This window comes from Lepisosteus oculatus, chromosome 4 (assembly GCF_040954835.1).
Source record: "Lepisosteus oculatus isolate fLepOcu1 chromosome 4, fLepOcu1.hap2, whole genome shotgun sequence".
NCBI lineage: Eukaryota > Metazoa > Chordata > Actinopteri > Semionotiformes > Lepisosteidae > Lepisosteus > Lepisosteus oculatus.
This window is the reverse complement of record NC_090699.1, coordinates 46,640,328-46,667,127: the sequence shown is the minus strand read 5'-3', so window position 1 is coordinate 46,667,127 and position 26,800 is coordinate 46,640,328. Positions and strand designations below refer to the sequence as shown.

Here is a 26,800-nt window from a genome sequence, read left to right as displayed (position 1 = left end):
GGACGGTCAGATCCCTTCTGCCATGAGATCCTGTTCTCTTTAATTGTATACTTACTGTATGTTCAGAGTTAACAGTGGTGGCTTCTTAATGACTAGAATATCTTCAAAATTAGATGTCTAGTAAAATTACAAAAATTGCACCTTTTCATTAAATCAGCTTGCATGAAAAAGGGATAGTTTTGTTCTTAAATACTGTACATCCCATTGATTTAGGAGATGTGCAAGTGTATGGGCATGGCTCTAAAGTTCAAATCAGAGCTACTACTCACACAGCCGCTATCCACTGGCACAGTCTACTCAGAAATTGTGTTTACTCAGAACCACGCTGGGGGCCAGAGGAAGGGACAGATTCTATCTTAACCCTAGAGCTACTGTAGGAGTGGCAGTGATTTCTGATTGGAAGATTGGAAGTAGCAGGCGATCAAGAAATATTAACCAACATCGCTATTATGGGCAGAGTTTCTGCTGTGCTGCTCTAAAAAAAGAGAACTGAGAGTCTGAGCCCCATCTGAGGGCCTCCTGTTTCCTTTTAATTGTGAGAATCTCTTTATCCATGTTCAGGAGCTGTACTCAAGGTTAGAAAAGCTACAGTACACAGTGGAAGAAAGATAATTAAATTGCATTCTGCTCTTTTAAAGTAGTGAATACTATAATGATCCAAACCTGTTTACTTCCTTAATGCACACTGAAGTCCTTTGTTTACCTTTTTCTTTTTTTATGCCCTTTTCTCTGACATCCAAGATCTTTAGGCTTGATTCTCAAGTCTGTGTTTTGGATTTCCAGTAAATGTATTCTTGTAAATATCCTGACACCTTGAGGGAAGTGCTTGCCAAGGTAAATATTCAAGATATACATCTTGGATGTAGCTCTTTTAAGCTTTCTTCAAGAGCTTCTCGCCAAGAGAAAAAAATCCAACTTGAAATGAAGGACATCTGCCTATCCAAGGGGAAATGTGTGCTCTCTGTTTGCTTAACAAAGTGTGTGATGGTTTTCACTCCTATTGAGCTCTACATCTCCAGTGCTAATGGAGATGCAAGCTTTTTGTTTACTTTTAGACTTTTTGTTTTGCCAAGTCCTGAGCTAAACTATATTATTCAAGTATATTATCTCCAGCATTTTCAGCATACAGAGCTTTAAGCAGTCTTTAGTCTCTGTTTACCTACTGTAAGTATGATTATTTTATGATGAACAGACACAGGGATGATGTAAAAGAAATACCCACAATAATGAGCATTGTTACTCCTTCTCTAGTGGTCCAATTATGAGCATATTCATGAGCATATTTTGGAAGAGCAGGTCAAATATATTGTTTTACTTGTCTATACTTGCATTAATATGTATTGGTGTGTGTTTATTCTTGGTGGGGTTTGGTAGGTGAGGTCCAGATATGACCTTGTGACCATGCGGTAGCCCAGACAGATGGCTTTCTGCTGCAGGGTTTTCTATGTGAAGGCTGGTGTGGAGGAGCAGAGGGAGAGGGATTAGGGATTAGCCTGCTGGTTTATCTGTGATAAAACTGCTGTTCATTGCCTGCTCTACTCCTCCTGTATGCTGCTCCCAGACTTCCCTCCCCCTCACTTTCAGGAAAACAAAAACTCGTACAGCTGCCAGTTTGACACATTTATTTCCTCACAGATTTCAATTGCTTTCCAAACCTTGTTAGAGAGAAGTGTTGAGTCTCTAGACTTATGAGTAAAGGGTCATGGGTTCATGACCTTAATGCACTCCTTTGGTGTGCTTGAACAAGGTACTGTATCTAGCATCTGCATAGTTCACAATTTTAGTAATGGGTACCAGCAGGTTTCTACAGGTTCACCTGTCCCCGTGGACATCTGCCTATCCAAGGGGAAATGTGTGCTCTCTGTTTGCTTAACAAAGTGTGTGATGGTTTTCACTCCTATTGAGCTCTACTGTACATCTCCAGTGCTAATGGAGATGCAAGCTTTTTGTTTACTTTTAGACTTTTTGTTTTGCCAAGTCCTGAGCTAAACTACATTATTCAAGTATATTATCTCCAGCATTTTCAGCATACAGAGCTTTAAGCAGTCTTTAGTCTCTGTTTACCTACTGTGATTATGATTAGTTTATGATTAACAGACACAGGGATGATGTAAAAGAAATACCCACAATAATGAGCATTGTTACTCCTTCTCTAGTGGTCCAATTATCTATATAATAGTGATACACCTCTGTGAGGGACCATGGTACAAGTTTGATGCCAAGTACTGTACAAATCCCATTCAATATTTTGAGGGTTCAATGCAAAATTAAAATTTGTGCCTTGAATAGACAGTAGCAGAAGAGACAGCAGCCTCCGGGGGCCAGGGCTGGGAACTGTGCTGGCAGGAACTGGAAAGACCTCCAGGCCCATAAGACAGCTCATGAAGGATTTTACCCTGATAAACTCTGAACTCATTCCCTGCCAGCCAATTCAGACATATAACTGAAGGACTCAAGGCTGGATAATAAGGACACAAAGCCAGTTCTAACATGAATTGTGTCCTGATCTTCTCTTCTGAGAGGGTTTGCAGTTGAAAAAGAAGATTACTTCCTATTTAGAGTTCAGGTCAACCTGAATTCTAAAGAATGTCAAGAGATCTAGACACCCCTTGTGGTGCCTTTTAGGAGTTTAGGTCAGATCAAGATGCTTTTAAGGTACAGTAGGTGTGCAAAAAGATCACAGGTTTTCCTTGGCTCACACCTGTTCAAAATTAAAGTGGGCCACATGCCTTAAGACTGGAAATAAATTCAACACAATAAAAGAGATTCTCTTCAAGCATTTTGTTTCTACAAATTCACAAGTCTTCTTTCTACTTTGCAGGTATCATGAAGATGTGCAGACCTTTGAGACAGAGTATAGGACCTGCCTTCTTCTGTTACACTGACCCTTACTGTGTCCAAGCAGACTGCATCCTTGTCACCAGCTAGAGACAAGCTAGGGAGAAGAAGCAGTTTTTCGGAGAAAAACAGAAAAAAATTCCAAGAGAACAAGGAAGTAGTATATGCACACAACAGCCAGGTTTCTAACTCAATAGTATAGATCATGTCTCAAGTTGGCAAAATTCTGCACCTGTATGTGGAAGTCAGGTCAGTGCCAGAGGAGGGTGGAGAGATTCCTGGAGATGTGGTGGGCTCGGACACAGCAGACTTGCCAGAGGTGGAGCCCTCACAGCAGCACAGGCAGATTCCTGCCTCTGTTCCTTCCAGTGTCAGCATCCTGTCAGAGGGTGGGCATGAAGGGAGCAGCAGAAGTCAGAATACTAGTCCTCCTAAATCTCCATTAAAGCACTCTGTTGGTTTCAAGGAGCTCCAGCAGGTTGTCTCAATGGAGCAGAGTTCTCAGCAGTACAGGCAGAGCCAGTGCTATGACAGGATTGATCAGCTCCTGACAGGGCTGCATCCAGAAAGCATGCTCACGCACACACATTCAGATTATCAGCCCTTCCAAACTGGCAGCCAGTCTCCAAGGACAGCCACAGCCCCAGCCACACCTAGCAATGGGCGCAGGTCTTGCATAGGAACTGCAGGGGATGATGGCTGGCATTCTCTGGTTACCTTCAGTTACATAGAGAAGGCCAGTATCAAGACTGTAGAAAGCCCATTGAGAATCGGTTGCTACAGTGGGTCTACTGATTCTACCAATCCCTTTAATACAGCACAAGATCGGCAGCCAACACCTTCCCAGCCTCAAAAGAAGCTCAGTGATCCAGTATGGGTAGAGAACTTACAGTCTTCTGCTATTTCTAGCCCAAAAGCGTCCTGTTCAGGATCAGATGTCCTTGGTAGCAGACATCAAACAGCCTCTCCTAAAGTCCTTAAAAAAACCTTGACTTCCATTGCCACAGCTGCTACTAACAGAGCCCTGGAAGAGTTTGGCTCACCCCAGCTGAGACAAAGAGCTGGCAATTCCTCTGATAGCCCACATACTGCAACCAGGTGCACCCAGCAGCCACACTGCCAGTCCTGGGCAGAAAGTCCTGTTCCTGGGCACAGCACCACAGGTATTAGCACAACATGTGAAATGCACCCAGACAGTCCCAGGTCCATCTGCGGCCTGCCCAGGAGTCCAGCAAGTAACCAGCTTTCCTCCCAGGCATGCAAGTCTCCCTTAAAAGTGTCCCCTAACCTAGATGGATTTTCCAAGTCAAATCAAGTTAAGTCAAAGTCCCTGACATTCCAGGACTCAAGGCAGTTAACTGGTGGGGAGATCCCAACACTTACCTCCAAACTCAACCAAGCTCTTGAGTCGGAACCAGACAAGTCAGTCTCGGCTCTTCATGAGATGTCCCCAGCATGTTCTTTGCAAGGTGCCAGCTTTCAGAGAGTTAGCCAAGGATCAAAAGACAGTCCTCGCATAGGCCGTAAAGTGAACTTTAACCTGGGGAGCTCTCCCAGCAGATCACATGAAGGGGCAGGTCATCAAGGATACTGTAAGAACATCTCTCCGGTTAACAGTCCTGAAGTAGCCCGTAGATTAGCTCAAGAGGCTACTAAACTCTCCTCAATTTTTTTGGAAGCCAGGAACACTCCTTCACCATCCATTTTGACTGATAGCTCCAGATTAGAGAGCCCCAGAATGGGCCATTCATCAATAGAGATACAGCCATATCCTCTATCACAATTCCGAGGCTCACCCGTGCAGCCTGAGAGAACAGACAGTTTGTACATTGGATACCACCCTGGGAGAGTTTCACCTGGTTTGCAGTCAAAGGATGTCTGTTCACCAAGCCCTTTAAACAGAGAAGAAAAAAACTTTGCAATGCCACAGAGAGAGCACCCTGGTCAATATGGAGGCAATGTGGAATCAATCAACAGCCATGCAAGGATACAGAGGTGTGAACTGCCTGAGAGAGACAGTCAACAACCTGACAGACACAAGGCAGGGCAGTGTTCCAACAGCAATGAATCCTCCAGAGGCATCAGACATCATAGGTCTGAGTTACTTGGCACAAACAGTCCGAAATTTCAGAGATATCAGGCTGGACAGTTCACAGGAGACATCAATTCACACAGCAAGGATGTGAGAAGAGATCAGAGAGCTGATGGAGGAGCAAAAGATAGCATAGGTGCCAGTAGTAAATATGTGGGACAGTACAGGGGGGAAGCTTATGGAAAAGATAAAGAGCTCCATCAACAGCTGGGAGATGTGTCAGGGAGGGAGAGTCCCAAACTAGGATACCAGAATGTCATCCCAGCCTCCCCAGTCCTGCTTGCCAAGGAAACAGCAGCTCCGGAAAGAGGAACAGAGCAGTATGGGAGAGAGGCAGTAAGGCAAGCAAATGAGGGAGAGCAGGGCTTGTCTCTGGAGGGGAAGGAGGCTGGACCCTTTCTCAGGAACAGAGACAGCGTAGTGTCCACTTTCAGGCAAGAGCAGCAGCAGAGGAATGCCCCTGGGGCAGAAAGTGAAGAAGCTGGAGTAGAAGTTGCTCCAAATGGGAAGTCTCTGGCTGTGATCTGCATCTCCAGGCCCATGAGTGATGCTGACAGAGACAGCGTCTCTCCTGACGGGAGTCAGGCGAGTGGTTCTGTGGTCTCAAAGGTATGGTGCTCTAGAACAGGTGAAAGGGCTGTTTTGTCTCAAGTATGTACCTTGTGCTGACCTGAGAGCTTCTTTCGACAGAGACTTGTGTCACGACTAAGAAAGCTCTTCTCTCCAGTGCAAAGTTTGCTCAGCCCATCAAATTCTTGTAGTAAAAAGTGTTGAAAATGATTACATTGCTGTCAGGTCAGATAAGAGTTTAAACTACAGCCCTCCCTCTGTGTCAGGAGCATCTGTGACTAGTAGAGATATAGACTAGTGAAACTCTGAAAGCAGGGGAGGTGAGGTAGATATGATGTTATTTCCCATTATTTGACAATATCCATTTTCCATCTCACTCCCCGGCACCTGTGCGGTTAACCTGACCTCCAGCAGTGATTGGCAGCAGAACAGACTCCCAGACTGCCCAGGTGCACACACTCACAGTGTTAAAAGTGTTGGACAGGTGGCACTCATGCTGTAGCTGTGGGGCAGCTCCTGTATAGACAGGGGGTACGGGTCCACTTTACCTATTGAACCAGCACCTGCGCCTCCTGTTCTGGGCAGATTCTAGGAATTCATGTCCTTAAGTAACTTCAAAAGGAACAAGAATTATAATTGTTGTTTTTGGTGAATGAAGTTTTAATTTTCTCTCACTCTCAGTGATGGAAACCCTAATGTGAAGCTCTCCACCTGTACCTGTGGTCATGGGGGACGTGACTCATGAAGAAAAATAAATATAAGTAGTCTATGGAAAATCCATAAAAGAAGAGAAATGTGGCATTTTCTTATTAACTCCTGTTAAGCACTGCCTGCAGGGCTTTCTGTCTGAGCAGTGTGTCGTGAAATTTTTAAAACTGAGTTTAGAAATGATGTTGACACCCTGTTATTATTTTAAAAGCAGCATTATGCTCTTCTTTTGGCTTTCATTCACCTAAGTAACTGAAGTTTTGCACAATAAAATATCTCTCCCACCACTGACAGACAATATAAAAATATTTTAATTACACAATATTACAAAATGGAGAAGCCATAAAGAATAAGCACACATATTTTGCCAAGGTGCAGATAAGACTCTTTTGACCCTATTTTCAACTCTTCAGGAAAGATTTTATTTTTATTTGTATGTTTTTCATAATGACCAGAGAGGTCAATGGCGCTGTTCCATGATGAATCTGCCTTTTCTGTGGCCATTACTGTAGAGGAACAGAAGTGATGTGCACACTGTGGTTTAGTCATCTGGCTTGTTTGGCTGTGGATCCGAGCATCTGATCTAGCTGTTTCTAGAATGAGGCCTGGGGCAGGATAACATGTTCCAGATCCCTGCAACTCTTTGGGTAAAGATGTGCTTCCAGTTATGTTTTAAAAATACTTTCAGTTTTCAATTGTGCCCTCTGGTCCTGTTTTACTCCTGACCCAATAGAAGTCCCATTGGGCTGACATTTTCAGTACCTTTTTTAATTTTGGAGTTTTTCTGGGGGGTTTATAGTGTGGTGCAGGTTACCTTTAGTGTGACTTTTCACCTGTTGGTTTGTTGGTTGATGACAGTAGCCATGATCAATCATCCTAATTGCCTTGATTTCCACTATGTTGAGCATCAGCATTTTGCATGCTGGTAATACACCATGGTATTGGAAGATTTTGATTTTTTGTTTTTTGTTCAAATCCCTTCACGTTTTACGCACAACCTCATTTTGAAAGGGTAAAAACATTGCGCTCTGTTGAGTGAGAGGGGAATAGCACATTAATTTCTCAGCTGCTGATTGTAGCCATCCTGCCAGATAGAATTCAATCTGATGTACAGTAAATAGACATATCCAATGGTTCCTTTTATCTAAATTGCAATTCTTGAAGTGATAACTTGATGGAATTCGGGCCTCATTAAGCTAATACTGTAAGTTTCCAGTACATTCCAAATGCCCCTCATGTATCCTAAAGGGCAACAAAATTTCTCTTTAATTTAAATAATAATGAAGTATACTTATTAGATGCTGGCCATGATGTTACAGTGATTATAATCACTAGAGAGAAAAAACAGAAATCCAGATTTTCGAGCTGTTCTGCAGTATTTTTTTCTCTTACTGTTCTTCTTCTCTGATCATCTTTACTACACCTCACACTGCAGCCACACAGGAGACAGATGCTGCGCAAAAGTTTCTTTGTGTTTGAGGTTGCTTGCAATAGTAAGTTTTTAAATAAGAAAAATAAAGTGTGCAGCAGGACTAATTTACTGCAGAGACAGAATTCTTATCACTAGGATCCCCAGGGCTGCATCTTGGTGATCGACCAATGAGCCTAGCTTCTAGTGTCTCACTTTGGTCACCATGTTACTTAAACACATTGCTTCTCTGAGATCAGTCCGCAGAAGAACAACCAGATACAGTCCATGGTTTAAAGACATGTCCTATTCTGACAGGCTGAAGGAAAATAACTATAGTCTGAACATGACAGACTATGAGGGGACTACTTGTAGGAGGGAATCCAAGTATTCAACCCTAAATGTCATTGACAAAGTCTAACCCTACTTCTTCAGAATCATCTGTGAAATGTGAATCAGAGGATACAAATGGAAACTACATGGAAGTACATTTAAAAATGAGAACAGGTCTTTATCCAAATGGCTGTAGATCTAAGGAATTTAAGGAAGATCAAGGAAACAAGTCTAATTTTGGATTCAGTGATTTTGAAAGTGTACTGTTGTCTGTGTATCTGTATCTGTGTCTGTGTGTTTCTTTGTGTGTCTGTTGTGTGTGCACTGATGCCTTGTCTCAGACCTCTGACCTCTGTGTTGTGTCCACATGTCTGTGTGTCTCTGTGTCTGTACTGCTGACTGCTCTATGCTGCTTTTGCAGATAGATAGTGTGTCCGGTTCATTGGGTCCTTCCCTGCATTCTCAGAGGATTGCTCGTGCGAAATGGGAGTTTCTATTTGGGACGACATCTGAAGACAGTGCCAGCGCAGGGAGCCAAGGTCAGTTTAAACCTAGAGTCTTATGTCCATAGTGACTCCTAACTTCACTGTGTATTTTTTTTTCACTTGCATCTGCCTGACAGTTTTCAACTTTTTGACCTCTCATTATTACAAAACGTGACCACAAGCCCTGTGTCAACAATAGGGAAGTAAGGAACGCATGTGAACCTCTCCCACCTGCCATTGCTGCATAATCATATGGCCAGTAGCTGCATCAGCATGTGCTTGCTGCAAAGCAATAAATACAATAAATAAATAAAGCAATAAATACAGGTTGTTCCTTTACTCCTCACTAAAAAGGAGAAAGAACTAACAATGACCGAATGACCAAATCAGGAACAAGATTGGTGCTAACCTGGTTTAAAGTACAGTATACTGCATCAAGACTGGAGACCCCTAGACAAGCCCATCACAGGTTAAACCCCCCCCCACCCACCCACCATGGGTTTTTCTACCACTGGGATGATGGGAGAGATCTGCAAAGTGAAAACAGTACCCTGCATGTACCACCCTAGTGTAAACAGTTTCCTGTTTAATTCAGAGCTGCTTTTAAACATGTTTACCTTTAGAAATTAGTCATGTCTGTCTGTGACGCATCTCTCTGAGATACAAGCAGGCATCCTGTTCTGTTCACTGACTCTGACTGAAAGCAATCAGTACAGTTTCTCTGCAGTATGAAGCACAGATAACTTTAAAGTAATAGGTTTATTCCACGCTGAACAAGAGAAGGAAGAAAACACAACGTTTCGGCCGTGGAGCCTTCTTCAGGTGTGAAGGCTCACACCTCTCACCTGACGAAGGCTCCAAGGCCAAAACGTTGTGTTTTCTTTCTTTTTTCTTTCTCATGGAATAAACATGTTACTGTACTTGTTCCTTTGCAGTCTACGCATGCTGACGCAGCTACCCACCTAAACTACTGCAGAACACTTTAGACCCTCAAAACATCTGCCAAAAGCTGTCAAACTGCACTACAGAATTTATAAAAGACAAACTACCCCCACCCTATACTAATTTAGAAACACATGATTTATGTAGCTGCATTATTATGTGAATAAATGTATAGATGTCTCACCCCTTTCTTTTTTCATGTCTTCTTCATGATATCAAAGTGGCCTCTATAATGCCCTCTAGTGGAGACTCCAGTGTATCACCTCTGGTGCCCACTCCCCCAACATCGCTTCCTATGTGTTTTGTTTCTCGTGGCCTGCCTGGGAAGGGCCAGGGAGTGACGTGTCAGCAGCTGGCCAATCACAACGTGCAGCATGTAGAGGTCGAACTTGTGACCCCATCCCCTGCAGATGGAGCGCGCTCCCCCAAGACTGGCATCATCCGACGAACAATAAAATACTCAGAGACAGATTTGGATGCTGTGCCACTGCGCTGCTACCATGAAACCAATATCGATGAGGTGTTGGCTGAGCAGGAGGAGGCCGATTCAGCCTTTGGCAGCAACCGCAGTGTGCTGGGCACCTCTGGTACTGACAATAGCCCCATGGGGGGCCCATTGTATGAGCGCACAGATGGGGAGGAGGAGCAAGAATTAGAGGAAGAGGAGGTGGCAGACTGGGCCAGCGTGCGGATGCAGGGTGACAGGAAGCGTCAGAACGCCAACCCCGAAGAGGATGAAGTTTTCAGCTTGCTACTGCGCAGGTGAGCAAGTGTGGAGTGTGAAACTGATATCCATCACATTGTGCCACTGATGCAGAAGCCATGACGTGGCACATTAGGGAAGTGCAGCAACGTTGAAAACAGAGTTTTCAAAGTTCCACTTTAGTCTATGAATTACAATTTGTATTTTGTTTTAAAAATCAAAGCTACAAAATAGTGGCATATGTGAGAATAATGAGTCATCCAAAAGAACACAAATAAAGGCAGTAATAATAATAATAATTGCTTACACTTATGCAGCGCTGTGGACACTCCACTCAAAGCACTTTACAGGTAATGGGGACTCCCCTCCACCACCACCAATGTGCAGCATCCACCTGGATGATGCGACGGCAGCCATAGTGCGCCAGAACGCTCACCACACATCAGCTCTGATAGGGGAGGAGAAGAGAGTAATGAAGCCAATTCATAGATGGGGATTATTTGGATGCCATGATTGGTAAGGGCCAATGGGAAATGTGGCCAGGGTTACACCCCTACTCTTTTCGAGAAACGCCCTGGGATTTTTAATGACCACAGAGAGTCAGGACCTCGGTTTTACGTCTCATCCGAAGGACGGCGCCTGTTTAGAGTATAGTGTCCCCGTCACTATACTGTACTGGAGCATTAGGACCCAGATGGACCGCAGGGTGAGCGCCCCCTGCTGGCCCCACTAACACACCTTCCAGCAGCAACCTTAACCAACCCAGTCAGGGGGAAGAGCTCATTCAGGTCAGGTATTTCTCATTTGGTTACTCACAGCTCAGAGATCCAAGGTATCCACGGTGCACTACTCCAGTTTTTTTTCCTCTGTATAGGTCTGTAATAGCAGTATTACAATTGTCCTTGTTGCATGTGAAGTAGTTTTTGGGGGTAACTGTGTCGATTCCTTTCAGGGTTTTGAATACAACTCAGCTGGAGGGTGGTGTGTCTGATTCCTATCCCTCTGCTCTGCTCCTGTGCAGCCCAACAGAGACTATGACTGATAGCCACCCAGCCCTCAAGTCTCCTATTGTTGTACCAGGACCCCGGCGGCCCTCAGAAGATGGTCTGGACACCTTCAGTCGCCACTTTGAAAGCATCATGGAGTCTCACCGTGCCAAAGGCACCTCCTACAGCAGCCTAGACAGCGAGGAACTGCTGACTTCCAGTCAACCCATCTTCACATTTGATATCCCCACCCTCACACCTGAGATCCAGGGCCAAATCTGTCAGAGCGCACGTCTCATTGAACTCAGCTTCGCCCCTTTGGCTCAGAGTGAGCTACCAAGCTACTTGGACACTGCCGACACTACTGAAGACTGCATGCACAGTAGCTCAGACTCCACCCAAGCTCCGTCTGGAGAAGCACTGAAGAGCAGACTGGAAGACTGCACCTCAGGCACCACTTTCAAGTCAGGAGACATATGGCTCAACATGCAAACTACTTCCAGGTCAGTGTTCATACTGCTTAGAAACCCTGTTACATAGGCACCCAAAGGCAACATCCTCAACCCTATTAATTCTAGCTTCTTCAGGATTTAACAGCCACTTGCAAATGAATAAGTCTATACTAAATTGCTTGCACGCCACAGCCCCTTTCTGCAACATGTTGTACAACACATAATTTGCAACATAATGCATGTTGGTATCACCAGTTATAACACAGGAAGCAGCATGCACTTACCAGTGCTCTTCCATCGAGCTTGGGGCTTTAGTATGGAGTGCTGAGGAAAGAATAGTGAGGAGTTATGATTTCTTCAGGTAGTGCAATTGTTTGAGGCACATCTGTAGCAGATTAGGAGTATATCTCTTAGATGTCTTCCGGCAGAAGGCAACATTCTGTTTACCTTCATATAGTATGTTGTAATGCACTCTGGTGGTAATAATTATGTAAGCTTTCTAAAATTCTAATCTACTTTTGTACCAGTTCTGCACTGTGCAATTTACAAGTATAGGCCTTTAAAGAAACAGAACACAAGTACTTAGACTTAGTACTCCTTTATAGCTTTAATGTTATGATGGCTAGGTGCCACTAGGTGGAGGAAAAAGGCTAGATTCGTGTTCTGGCTTTTGGTCACTTCTGCATAGCATAGTTTGTTCTGCACTGTGTGAGTTACAGGGAAACTAAAAATCAGGGAGTGATGGGTTGATGCAGACTCATTGTGCCAAACAAGACTACATTAACATGAACATGTCCTGTCATCACATAGTAAGGCAACTCTCTTTTTTTTAATGTTAAAAAGGAAGCATGTGCCACCTACTGTTATCCTCATGTTGGTAATATGGCTTCCTGCCTGATGCTTGAGATGTCTGTCTCATGAGTACAGGAAAGGCAGTTTCTGTGTCCAGCTGTCAGAGCTGCTGTGGTTCCCAATCCTGCTGCACAGCCCTGTTTCCAAGATGATACCCAGGTTGCTTTCCCTGTGGCACGGCAGTGATTGAGCAAAGCACTTTCAGATAAGATAGTTAAATGAAAACAAATTCATTCCCTACATTTCCAGTTTCGTTTTTTCTTTTAAAAAAGTGCATATCTCCTGATTGTCCTGTTATTATGCTGCTGGCTGTGTGTGCACTTATTACTGTCAGTGTGGGGACAAGGTCTGAAAAAACTACAGTGACAGTGTAAATCCCTTTTTAAAAACCAAATGACATCTTACTTCTAAAAGTGACAAAACATTGGTTTGGAAGTGAAGTTTCATTTGAGTGGAGTTTGGATAGTAAATAAAAACACAATTAGAGTCAATGGAAAGCCCGCACAAACATAGGAGTGTAACCATGTGTGTGCAAGACAATGAGTGAATGAGATTGTGTGTGAGATCCTGTATATATGATACTGAGACTGTGTGTTAGTTTTTAGTGTGTGTGTGTGTGTGTGTGTTTGTGTGGACTGTCTGTCAGATGATCTGTCTGTCAGATGATTTGGATGCCATGATTGGTAAGGGCCAATGGGAAATGGGTTACACCCCTACTCTTTTCGAGAAACGCCCTGGGATTTTTAATGACCACAGAGAGTCAGGACCTTGGTTTTACGTCTCATCTGAAGGACAGCGCCTGTTTACAGTATAGTGTCCTTGTCACTATACTGGGGCATTAGGACCCACGTGGACTGTCCTAATGACAGTGTTTCAGTGTTTATATGTGTGTGAGAGTGTCTGGACTTTCTGTCAGGTGATTTGTATGTCCCAGTGACAGTGTGTTAGTTTCTAGATGTGTGTATGTCAGTGAAGACTGTGCCAGGTGATCTGCCCGTCCCTGTGACAGTTTGCAGAGGACAAAGCTGCCCCTCCCGCTATCCCACCTGGCTATTTGCTCATGTTCTCTTTTCCATGTAAAACAGCGAATCAGATATGGAGTGCAGCCAGTCTTGTATGGTCTCCATGGAAACTGCAGATTAACTTCCTAGACCCTGTGATTTCTGTGTTTAAAATAGAACAAGAGTATAAAAAAGAGAGCTGGGAGAGAGATCGAGCTCTGTGAGCCGCCTTGACTGTTTAGCAGTAGTTTTGCAAGTCATTAGCAGGTTGTTCAGTGTGGGAGGAGAAGCACAGGGGTGTTGAGACATTAACACATTAGCACAAGCTGACAGACAGGTACAGCACAGTCAGCCTTTGGAGACAGACTCTCGGAACAAGTTCAAGTTGCTGTATTCAGTTTGACACATAAAACAACACACTGCAGTTAGCACTGAAGAAGTCAGAAGTATAGCCCACTTCACACAGACACATCCTGACACCCTATTGTGAAAACATAATTACTGCTTCCAGCCCTTCTGAGGAAAGAGAGTTCATTTCTGTTGTTAAAAAGGGCTTCTTAAAGGTACATACTCTGCATTACTCAGCTGAACAAGCATGATGGGCACATTAATGAAAATAACTGCAAGCCTGCCTCCCTGTCGCTATAGTTTTATGCATTTTATGTTTTTTTATGTTTTTTTCATAAGGATGTTTTACATACTCAGATTACAATCCATACTAGTGTTGTAACAGAAGAAATAAGGTTCTTGATCCCGAGATGAAGTAAAACAGATGAGTTTATTGCATGCAAGGAACAATAAAGCCGAAGTCTTGTTTCCCGCAAGAAACAACAAAACTGAAGTATTGTTCCCCGTACTGTTACAAACTTTTGGGTTATATAGTGTTTTCTTCTCCGTTTCTGACGTCACTCGGTCTGATGGTAAAGAGGGGGGTTCATGGTATTTGGCCAGTTTACGATGTTCTGGGCAAATGGTCAGTTTAACATTACACCCAGGGGGGTTCCTAGCTTGCATCTGCAGTCCTTATCAGTTAACCCCCTTTCCTGCCATAAACCCCAGCTTGTGACTTAAAAGTCTAAACCCCCTACAGAAAGGATTAAATTCAAACCCCCGTCTTCACATCTTTCTTCATTCCCCCCTTATAAAATATGGCATACGTCAGTGTAGCCTATTTTTATACATACAATGTCAGGGCAGATCTTTCCTTTCTTGGCGAACAGGTATGTATTGCCATGACATTGTACGTTCCACGGTTATAGCAAGATGTGATGCATGTTTTTGTGCACGTGATGATTACAATTATACATATAAACAATACTATTCCTACAAATAAACACTGTAAAAAAGTTCCGCCCCAGGCCCCAAACACAGACTTTACCCAAGATCCAATTCCCCAGTTTTCAGTATAATAGTCCTGATATTTCTGTCCCTCATTGTAAATGTGTTGGGCCAGATCTGAGATGTGCTCAGAATTATCAGGGATATATGTGCAGCATTCAGTGCCAATTACTGCACAAGTTCCTCCTTGGGCCGCCAGTACATAATCTAAAGCTAGTCGGTTCTGCATGGCCACTGTTCTGAGGGCTACCATCTCATCATTAACAGCCTTCAGACTAGATGAGGTAGAATTTGCTAATTCTTCTAAAGTCGAGGCCATTTGAATTAACTCTCGACTCAGAAAGTTCATGCCGGCTTGTGGAAATATTATACCTAAATAATATTCCCAATCAGCCAATTTTCTTTGTGGTCTGTGGTTAGGTCCGAAGGGGCTATGGGTTTGAACACGGATATGAGGAACCACATATCCTAAATAACATGAGCCAGACCACTGGGCTGGCAACCATGGGTAGGCTCGTTTTCCACAAATGAAATATGTTCCGTTTGGCGCTCCCCATGCCTCTGAAAATAAGAAACTTATACCGAATTGTGGGGTGTGCCGATCCCATCCTGGAATTTGGAAGGTAGAGGTGGATATATTTGCAGCGATGGTAAGGTTGCAACGACTCCATCCAACCAAGTGCAGACCATTAGTGTGCTGAAAACATATGTTTCCCTCACGTTCCTTATTTAGAGTCAGGTATGGTGGTGTATGGATTCTGTTATATTTAGGAGCGTAAGAGCCTGTGAAACTCGTGGGTTCTAAGCCTCGCTCCTGTAGATATTGTAATGTCTGCAGGTTAAAGTTGCGTTATGGCAACCCCCATAGTTTGTCATATTAAAATCTCCTAAATTATCCTCCAAATGATCATGCCTATGACTTCCTCGAGACGCCAAGGAATGGCCCCCATAGGAAGTCCTCCCTGTACATATTTGGGTAATGCGGCACACACCCAGCAGGCACTTTGGTTGGTTTTCTTAGCTGTCAGATAGGAGAGGCCTAAAAAGGAATTAATTCCATGTTCTCCTTTGTGGGAGAGATGATCATTAATTCCTGCGGAACATAGTCCTACAGCAACAATTATTGTTATTAACAGAAATGATTTCATTCTGATTCTGTAAATGGGGATGAGGCTCGTCGGCAGTGTGGCGCGTGGATCCAACGATCTTTTCCTTCCACTCGAACCGCAGACTCGGTTGTCAACGGGATCTGGTAGGGTCCGTCCCACCTGGGCTGGAGAACCTGTGAAGGAAATTTCCTGATCCACACCCACTCTCCTGGGATGAGGTCGTGCCCTCCTTCAGGTGGTGGTCCCCATGCCTCCAGGACCTGCTCGCGGGCTCCTTGGGCGGCCTCTGTCAGCAACTTGCAATAATACAAAGGAATGGTTGATCCATCTGAGGAAACCCCAGTCTCAGCACCTGTAAGAGAGCTTGTTTCAAATTATTACAGGTGGCTTTTGCTGCGGGAACCAAGGCAATCTTGTCCTTGTACTGCACTCCCCCTTTAAGCAGATCTGTTAAGAGTTGTGCTCACCCTGTAAAAACATTGCACCCAGGCCTTGTTAAAATTTCACAATGCTAGACACAAAAGGGCCTTATCATAACTGCTTCTATTAGACACTCTAAAGCTGAAGCAACTCAGACTTGTGGTTTTCCTCGTCAGGGGAAGCACTCAGAATACCATCAACATACAGAGTGATCACAGCCAGTTGAAGCCACGTGATACCCTGTTCTGGATAGTCATTCTTTGTAATGCATAATATTCCAACCCAATAGATCTGGAATAAAACCACCCATTAAAATCTGGTACTCGGCAAGTAAAACTTGCTGTCCCAATACTCCTGTGGCCTCCTGCCGTCTTCCCATATACATTAATCTATAGCACACTGTCGAACAGAGGAGTGAAACAAGCATGACAGTAGTGCTCCAGTATCCCCTAACAGAGAAACCAACACTCCATTAACAGTACATTTTTAACCACTGGACTGGGACGGACTTAGGGAGGCTACAAGGGATTTACAGGATCTAATCATTAGGTAAACAGATTTTCTCACAAGACGTTATTCTCCCCAGTCTCGATTCTAAACCTACAGCGTTTCAGCATGTCTGGTTTCGAGACATTCGAATAAAACCAAATTGTTTCCATTATTGCAATCGTTATAAAAATACAAAAACTGTTTAACTACTTTTACGTCCACCTGTACTGTACTTATACGTTTCAGACGCTCTTATATTTTCCAATCTCCTTAAGTTGATTTTCGCTGGCTAAACACACTCACATCGTCATTTAGTATACCAAAACTCACAGTTACACACATACATGCCGGCACACAAATTCATAAAACACACATACACATCGAGAATATATTTTTCTCTTCGTAATACAATGTGCTGTATTCTTGTTTTACTTCTACATGAATCCTTTTAATTCCTGAAGCACACTCCAGGTTCGCTGCATTTCTAATTTCGGGTGCGGTACTTTAGCCCACCGGTCAATATCTTACGGTTTTGGATTTGATCGTATGGGGGAAATCAGGGAAGGTAGGTGCAATTGCAGACCCCCTCGACGGGGTGCGAGACAGTGTTAGAGTGGCGCTGTCATCAACGGCGCCAGCCCCTGCTACATCAAGTCCTTTCCCACTTTGAGTGAGAGTACAGATCTGCGGGCGCCCTCCCTCTAACAGGGGAGACCCTGATCCGTCTTTATCACACTCATACCAAGTGTTATCCCAATCAGACCCCCCTTCTCCATATGGCCACTGAGGGAATTGATCCCAATTATTTTCGTTTCCTGCCTGTTTGTTCCCCTGTGGGAGAGAAGGACATAACTTAGTCGCCGGCTGCAGCACATTAACCAGTGCAGCGTGACCAGGAGTTAATTCCTTCTTTAGTTTCTCATTCTCCTGTACTGCCTCTTTTAGCTTTTTTTTTCTATACTCTTTCGTAGCGAGTAAAGTATCTTTTCTTCCGGGTTTTTGTTTTCCCCGTAAACACACTTTTAAATCACATCCCAATTTCTTTTTTTTTCTCATGTATCTGCCACCACTGGTGCCGGCCGTGCACCAGGGTGGGAGCTACATGCTTGTGCTTTTGCCAATCAATACTCATATGCTTTCTTTACAGGCATCTTCGCCCCAAATTCCCTCTGACAAACTCAGCTTTTTCCATATTTTTCTCCTTCTTTTCCGTCAACTTACACTTTTCCGATATTTAAACGGACCCTTCCACCACTTTCTCAAACCATCAGTTAGCACACATGTTCGGTCTCTTTAAGATTTACTTTTGTCGTGTGTGAGGTAACAGCTCATTCAGTAGGGGGATGTTTTAACTTGGAAAAACCTGTGCATTACTGCACTCATTCAGCTAAGGGCGTCTGTTACCTCCAGATCTAAATGCCTCTCCGAGACTTTAGAGAGGACTTACACCGCACTGTTCACAGGTAAGAAACGAGACCTCGAAAACCCCCTTTCTTGATCAGTAATTCACCATCCCCAGAACGCCAGCATTGCTGCTTTTGCCCCGGGGTGGACTTACGCACTGAGCTCAATCAGGGAGATTCTCGGGTCTCAACGTCCTTTAAATCCTGCTACTTAATGCTTTGCTCTTTTATTATGAGGTGTGTTTATGTTAGTGTCGTGCGTGTGTATATGTATTTCACAAACAAGGAAAACACCAAAAACATACATACATTAACACAATTAAGGCCCACAACAATCCTGGATTATATGTGCATTTAATGCACCACTCAGCTCCAGAACCCCGGGCGCAATTAAGGCCCACACCGATCCCGAGCCACAGAACTCCGGGCGCAATTAAGGCCCACACCAGTCCTGAACTACGTGCATTTAATGCACCACTTGCTCTAGAACCCCGGGCGCAATTAAGGCCCACACCGATTCTGAGCCTCAGAACTCCGGGCGCAATTAAGGCCCAAACCAGTTCTGACCTTCAGAACTCCGGGCGCAATTAAGGCCCACACCAGTCCTGAACTTCACGGTAAGGGTCCAAAACCCGTTCAAAACTCCACGCACAATTAAGGCATACACCAGCTTCGAACGCCTGTACACAATACAAATACAAAACCCCTGCCAGACCAAATTCTGGGCTTACAGCAAACAACCCATTACATACACCGGTGTCTTCCCCAGGCCAGAGGAATTCAGAAACTCACGTTTACTCCGTCATCTCGGGCGATTCTCGCAGGGAGCAGAGATTTCCCAATCAGTCAGAGAGAGTCGGGACTTTTAAATAAAAGAGGAGTCCTTACCTCTTAGTTATGTGCGCGCTGACCGTCTCTCCTGCCGATGGGAAGTTCTGCGCCTTCTTGAGCATCCTGCCGACTACGCCAAATTTGTTGTAACAGAAGAAATAAGGTTCTTGATCCCGAGATGAAGTAAAACAGATGAGTTTATTGCATGCAAGGAACAATAAAGCCGAAGTCTTGTTTCCCGCAAGAAACAACAAAACCGAAGTATTGTTCCCCGTACTGTTACAAACTTTTGGGTTATATAGTGTTTTCTTCTCCGTTTCTGTGTAAGCGAAAGTAAAATCTTATGATTAGACAATTTTTAGTTTCCCGGTCAATAAGTTATAAAAAAAACCTTTAAAGAGTTTATACAGACACAGAATCTCAAAAGCCACTGGAATAATTAATAGGAGTTCAAATAACCTTAACCTTTACAACCAAGACTCCATAAAATAGCTAATCAAGTACAGTATAATGCTCTTGATCTAGCTTGTAAAATCAGATAAAACTGTGCTGCCACACATTTGCACCTTTTTCTCTACTGCAATAAACTGTAGCTCTTACCTCTCTATTTGCTACCCCCCCAAAATATAACAAGATCTTCTTATTAACTTTAGATTTAACTTCCAGGGGTACACATGAGAAACAATAAATTTGTCAACACTACTTGTTTAATCTCAACACCTTTCCTTTGAATGTTAGATTCCTTCCTGTTCACCAGTTTAATTTACCATTTATTGTATTTTCTATTTCTCTCAAACTTATTTCTCCATCTGAATTTAGTATCAGTTCACTAATCTACTTACCCTTATGTCTGCCTCTGTAATCTCTTTTTTTCCAATTCATTCTTCTTTAATTCATTCTTCTTGCTCTTCAGTCTCAGATTCCATTACCTCTCTCTACTCTATAGCAGAAAGTACTGTACTGTCATTTGAGTTTCATATAAGAATTACCTGTTCTTCTACACCCTCCTCTCTCTTACTTCCTTCTCAGGCCTATGATCTCTTGTTGATAATCTGCTTGTTGTACCCAATTAGTGAAAGATTGTAAACAGTTTTTTTTTATAAATGTAAAACTTCTTCTCACAGATTATATGATCTTGTATCTAGGTAATTAAAACATTTATGTTCAACTTGCATATATTTCCCACAAAACATTTTTGTGTATGCTGCCACCAAATACCCTAATTCCCCACATCTCCAGCAAACTTAGACTGACCTTGGTAAATATTGAACCCTCTCCTACCACATAATACAGTCTGTGCAGGAAATATAATAATAATAATAATAATAATAATAATAATAATAATAATAATAAACTTTGTTTTTTATAGCGCCTTTAATGGTGGCTTCTCAAAGCGCTCTACAGGATGACAACAACAATAAATAAGAAGAATACACAAGATAAAACACAATTACAATATATAGAGAAGACCATGGATGGTGGTACTAAGAAAAGGAGAGGGGTGAAGAATGGAACCAGTTAAGTAAAGGCTTTTCTGAAGAAGAGGGTTTTGAGTCTGCATTTGAAGGAGTTTAGAGAAGGTGACTCTCTGATATACTTAGGGAGAGAGTTCCAGAGCTTGGGGGCATAAAAGGAGAAGGCCCTGTAACCCATACAATGTAGATGGGCTTGGGGGACAGTAAGGAGAGCAGAATTAGAAGAGTGAAGGTTGCGAAGTGGGGTGTAGGGCGATAATAGTTCAGACAGGTACTGAGGTGCCAAGCCATGCAGAGCTTTATAGGTGAGCATGAGCATTTTAAAGTCTACACGGAATTTGACCGGAAGCCAGTGCAAGGACTCCAGGATATGAGTAATGTGAACACTTGCACTAGACCTGGTCAGGATTCTGGCTGTTGAATTTTGGACATACTGCAGTTTGTACAGAGTAGATTTAGATACCCCAGGAAGTAGAGCATTACAGTAGTCAATTTGAGAGAACACAAATGTGTTGATCAGCTTTTCAACCACACTTAGTGATAGCATAGGGCGTAGTCTAGCGATATTTCTGAGGTGAAAAAAAATGTTTTGACAGTATGCTGAATTTGTGGGTCAAATGTTAAGCCAGAATCGAATATAACCCCAAGGTTTTTCAATTTTGATTGAAGCTCAAGTAGAGAACCATCTACAGATAGGGCTAGAGGACTGGCTTTACAAAGTTGATAGGGGGTGCCAATAGGCATGACTTCAGTCTTGTCACAGTTAAGATGAAGGAAGTTTTGAGTTATCCAAATGTCAGAGATGCAATCAGTGTCAGGTTTGGTATGGATGTATATTTATCACCAGCATACAAATGAAAGCTGAGGCCATGTGATCTTAAAAGCTGACCAAGTGGAAACATGTAAATGCTGAAGATGTTCCAACTCTCTATATTCGGAACCATCTGTGTTTCAGATTTAGTCCAAATCCCATCTTCATCAATTACTTTTACATGAGACTTTAACATATTGTAAAAGTAACATATTGTTAAATCATCTTGAGTCATTGTTTAATTGAACATTTTACACTGTCCTGTTTATATTGTCTGAATGACAAATCACCAAGATCTTATTCTCCCCTTTTTTGAAAGAACTTAAAACATTTTTCCATTCTGATTAAGTATTCTGATCTGAAACTCACATTTCATTTACAGTATTTCCCTTAAGCAATGCAATGAAAAAAATCACATCCACTTCTTTTATCCCCAATTCATTTTGTAACATTGTTCTAGAAAAATTAAGTCTGCTATATCTCACCTTCTGTGATTCATTACCCTTAATCACTAAGTGCACACAATTGTGCCTTCAGACACCCACATGGGATGCCATTATAATTTCAATCACATAATTGGTTACAAAATAGAAAAAAATGCCCATCAGAGCTATATTAAAGCAAAGAAAACTGCAAACCTTTAATTCAAATACATTTAAACCTTAAGAACAAAAATAATTCTATACAGTACTTAAAAAAACCTCTGACAGCCCTCAAAATCTCAGTGCAGCTCCTGCTGTCCTTCCTCCCAAGTTGGAGCCTAAACACAGACTTAAACCTTTTTCCTCCTAGCTGGTCTTACAGTATATGCCTTCCCATTAATCCATGGGAGAAGCCAGTTCCACTCAGAACCAATACTTATGATACTTATGTACAGTAGAAGGCTGACAATTTCACTATCTTAGGTGATGTTAATTTTGATGTCAGGACACACCACAGCATTTAAGTTTCAGAGTTAAAATATTGAATTTTTACTAATCAAAACACTTCACCTTCAGACATTGAAACTTTTCCTGATTATTGTGAGGTTCATTGGAGGAGTGGACAGAGTGACCAACTCCACCACGTAATACTTGAAAACTTTTGAACAGCCTGGATTTGACACTGTTAACTTAACCACGTTTGATGTAGTCCCAGCTGTTTCTAAAGCACTGCGATATCTTTATTAAATCTGAGAAGAGGGAGGAGAGACCAAAAGAGGAAATGTATACAGTATCTTACCAACCCCACTAAAGAGCTGAGGGAGAGAGAAAGTAGAAGGTAGAAGCAGAGGAAAGAGAAAGGGAGTGAGAGCTCCGGCAGGAGCCAGCCAGGTCTATGCCACACTGTGAGTTCAAGGTCACAGGGGGACATTTCGACAGCAGTACTTAGAACAACAGAAACAGCAGGACAATGGCACAAGAGATGAGAGAAAGAGAGAAGGAAGAGGAAAGGAGCTAAGAGAGGCAGACAAGCACTGTAAAGTAAAGGGAACACAGTAGAGAGGAGAGGGCTGGGATTGCCCAGGGTAGGAGTAAGGGAGTGCTACCCTAATTTGAGAGAAGATATTGGGGGAGATGGCTGTTCTGTTGGGTTGGACAGGTGTCACTTTGGACACAGGTAAGTGTCCTTTCACCACGCCTGTCTCCCAGACAGGCTCTTAGGGAGGACTTAGAGGAATTCAACACTTCAGTCAAAGAGCAGCTGCTTCCACTGAAAGTGTTTGTGTGTGGTCATTATCAGCTGCCTGCAAGCATCACTGCAGGTGATATGTTGCAAAAATGTGTGAAGGATTACCACCAAAGTGTCAACGTTGCTCTGATTGCATGGTCAGGCAAAAACAATACACTTTGGGGAAAACTATAACCCTATTTTCCTTATACAAGAGGGTAGCGAATTAAAAAATAAGATGATGTTCCTCAACATTATTTCATTGATGTAAACTAAGAAGAATATCACCATTGAGATTCCAATGTAATAGAGCTTTTCCAGTGACAGCACTCTGAAGCATGAAAGATGTATCTAGACTGGACTATTGGCTCAAGAGGTTTACCCCTGTTACTATGTCCACTTTGCAACCTTAAAGGGCTGTGAGACGCCCTTGCAGCACAAATATAGGTCCAACCCAAAAACCATTTGTAAGCAAATACCGAGATAAATCCACATTTTATATTGTAGCGAGAGGGGGTTAGCAAGGATATAAACAAGAATTCAGGCTCTTTTTAGAATGGAAACTGCTCTTTATTTCTGACAGCGTAACCAGGCTATAACACACTAAGGTCACTTGGGGTACAGGTACAGTACATAGGTATAGGGTGGTTAAGTTGGTACAAGTATAAAAGGGTGTAAATCGGGGATAACTATTTATATGGCAACCCAACAGCCCACAACAATGTGCAACTGCACCAGATGGTCAACCCGCACTGGCCAGTAGCCCTTAGCCCCCCTTTGGCTCCTCTTCCCATCCTGCCACTCACTGCACACCTCAGCCGGGCACTCTTCGGCTGCAACGCTGGGCGAGATTACCACACTTTCCCCCGCCTGAGATGTCTGGCATCCCACTGACGTTGAATAACCCAGCGAGGCCACATACAAAATCCTCCAGCCTCCATAGTGCCCAGCAAACTCGCTCTCTGCGTCGGGGAAGAGTGGTGGTCCACTACCTCGCCCCCCCCGGGCCAGGGAACTGGCTGCTCCCCGGGCTCACAAGGCCTCAAGGGAGCCTGGCGGTCCTGGTGCAGGACCACCCTCCCCCGCTTCCCTAGCTGGACATGGTAGCAGACGTTTCCCACGGTCTCCAGGACCTACCCGGGTCCCTTCCATGAGGGCAGCACCTTCGGGATGAGGCTCTTATGGTACCACAGGCTGTAGACCCAGATAAGGTCCCCCGGTCTGAAGGGGGCATAGTGCAGATCGTAGTACTGCTCGTGCCATACCCCCACTTGTCAGGCGGCTTCAGGCAAAGCTGTATACTCTCAGCATCTGCTGCTGCAGGTCCCACTCGTAATCTGGCCTGGCTGGCTGTGCCAGCTCTCCTCCTTGTGGCGAACTGAATGCCAGATCCACCGGGGGAGAACGCAGCTCCCAGCCCAGCATGCGCGAGCTCGGGATGCAACCGGTGAACTCCTGCACAGTGGTCCGGTACGCCCCAGAGAGCGAGGGGGAAGTGGCGGTCCCAGTGGTCCACCAAGGTGGCCAGTTGTGTGGAGAGCGTCCGATTAAAACGCTACACCAACCCATCGCTCTGGGGATGCAGCAGGGTGGTCCGTGTTTTCTTTATCCCCAGGCTCTGGCACACCCCCGCGAACACCTGGGACTCTAAGTTATGCCCCTGATCGCTAAGGAGCCCTCCGTACTCCCAGCCTGGTGAACGTTCCCTTCAACAGGGCCTCGGGCACGGTGGTCACACTCTGATCCAGGAGGGCGGAAGCCTCGGGCCACTTAGTAAAATAGTCCTTTATTTCTACAAAAAAATTGTAAAACCACCACCAGGACCGGCTGCGCGCCTCATTGCACAGAATGCAATGCCCTTCCACCTGGGAAGGGCACTTCTGAGCCACGCAGACCACACACGTCCATCAAAAACACTCCACGTCCCAGTCGCAGAGACCCCAATAGAAGTGGCCCTGGAGTTGCCTGAGGGTTTTCGCAGAGCTGAAGTGCCCCATGCACCGCCCGGAGAACCACCCCACAGGGCGACTTCGCCACTGGAGGGTACCCGCCACACCCAGCGCAGCACTCCATCCCTCCCTCTTAAGGCCTCCCACAGAGCACAGAGAGCCTTCACGGACTTGGGTTGAGGGGCGAACTCCTGCCATTTTTGCCAGGTCCGCTCAGTGACGTGGTCGTGGCACTCCCAATTGTCCCCTTGTATGATTGGCTTGCACTTGCCCTGCAATGGACTGGCGCCCAATCCAGGATGAACCCTGCCTTGCCCTCGTTGCTTGCTGGATAGGCTCTTGCTTCCCGCGACACTGTATGGTATAAAGTGGTTTGGCAAATGACGTGACATGACATTATTGTAACGAACGTTGTGTTTGGTATGGAATGCAGCAGGCGTAGAACTCAGGAAAAGGGGTTAAACAACACATTTAATGACCGGAACCAGGGAAAGGTACACAAACAGGGACAGGGATTACAGCGCTGTACCTACACTAACACAGACACCGCCAAGCAGGGGAGGTGACCCGGGAGCTAAGGGCTTTGCCTGAGAGAGATCTCCCAGCTGGGATCTTTAACTGGGTCATTGTGGGTTAGAGAGCCGAGTCAATTAAGGCGTGTGCCCCCGGACCACAATCTCTGCCATCTCTCCGTCAGCGGAGAAGCTAGGAAAATAAACCTCCACTCGCTGAGACAGCTAACAAAGGACATAGAGAGATTTGACCCCACAGTGTCAGGGAATAATTTCGAGAGTTATATTCATGACCTCAGGTACACACTGCAGTTTATGCCAGATGCCACAGAACAGGAGAAAGTGTTGCTGGTAAGAAAAACATCCGTACATAGTGGATGGCTAGGCAGACAAAAGAGGTCTGTAATGACTTTGAGGAGCTGTGCCAAGCACTGATCCAAGAATACATTACTTTTATTGACCCGATTGCTGCCATGGCCGCCGCCCATCATATTAAGAACGAGAGAGCCGAGTCATCCCACGAATATTACGAGAGACTTAGATGAACTTATTTTGCAGGGCGAAATTATGAGGGTTGCGAAGAGAACGCAAATTTCAAGGGTTTATTCATTGCCAATCTCCATCCGTCAGTCAGAAAAATGATCTTAATGCATACAGATGCACAGACGATGAAAATGACTGATATTAGGAGATTGGCGCAAAAAGTCTGGGAGTATGGGATCCAAAGTCTGTTAAATTGAAAAAAAAAGCTGTTAAATTGACTGTGTTCGCTGTCAGAGCCAGCAGGGTTAATTCCCTCCTGATTGAAGGAGCGGAAGCTTCTGAGCCAGCTAAGGACTGCACCCAGCATACCTACATGCCGTGAGAACAACTGGGGAGGGATAGGGCTAGAGAAAGCTATCAAAAAGACTGCGACTCAGAGTGGAACCTTTGGTGGATCGCCAGCAATGGAAATTGTGGGTTCAGGTCAAGTCTCCTAAGCCTTTTGTACAGAAGGAAAGGGGGGCCAAGAGGTATAATGTGGTCACACAGTGCCCACCGAACACAGTAGCCCATGCGGAGATTCCTTCTGTTCCCTATGGGCAAGAAATAAAAATATTTTCTTGTTTCCCTGATATACAGGGAAGTCCTGCCCCGGCCAAGGTCCCAACAGCCTCCCTGCCACAGGAGCGGTGCTCCAAGCAGCCTAAAGCTGATCCACCAGGTAAAGCATGCCCCTTTTACATCCCTAAAGAGGAGCAGATCTCCCCCTCTGGTGATAAAAACAAGCTTTCCCTGTTCACCCTGGCACCCAAGTGGGGTCCGGACCACCACCCCGCAGTGGTGGAAGGGATCCAGATGGCAGGAGAGCAGGTTGGTGATGTAGCCTTAGCTCTGAAAAGTCCTCTACTAGTGAAGATCTGTTTGAGCTGTCACAGGGCCACCGCCAGGTGACGCCGATGC

General features: G+C 44.3%; 1 protein-coding gene across 7 annotated transcripts in view; it reads left to right on the top strand.

Annotated features, from left to right (window-relative positions):
- psda (pleckstrin and Sec7 domain containing a) overlaps positions 1–26,800 on the top strand; it is a 91,002-nt gene that overhangs the window by 19,817 nt on the left and 44,385 nt on the right. For 6 of the 7 annotated variants that reach the window (XR_011189468.1, XM_069189303.1, XM_015347802.2 and 3 more), the window contains exons 2-5: positions 2,822–5,539; positions 8,371–8,488; positions 9,598–10,138; positions 11,032–11,568. Coding sequence is in view for 6 of the 7 variants with exons in the window: in XM_069189303.1 (XP_069045404.1) it covers positions 3,044–5,539; positions 8,371–8,488; positions 9,598–10,138; positions 11,032–11,568 (3,692 nt within the window). In the remaining variant the exon portion in view is untranslated. The remainder of the gene's footprint in view (positions 1–2,821; positions 5,540–8,370; positions 8,489–9,597; positions 10,139–11,031; positions 11,569–26,800) is intronic. The other variant, XM_015347804.2, reaches the window with a different exon arrangement.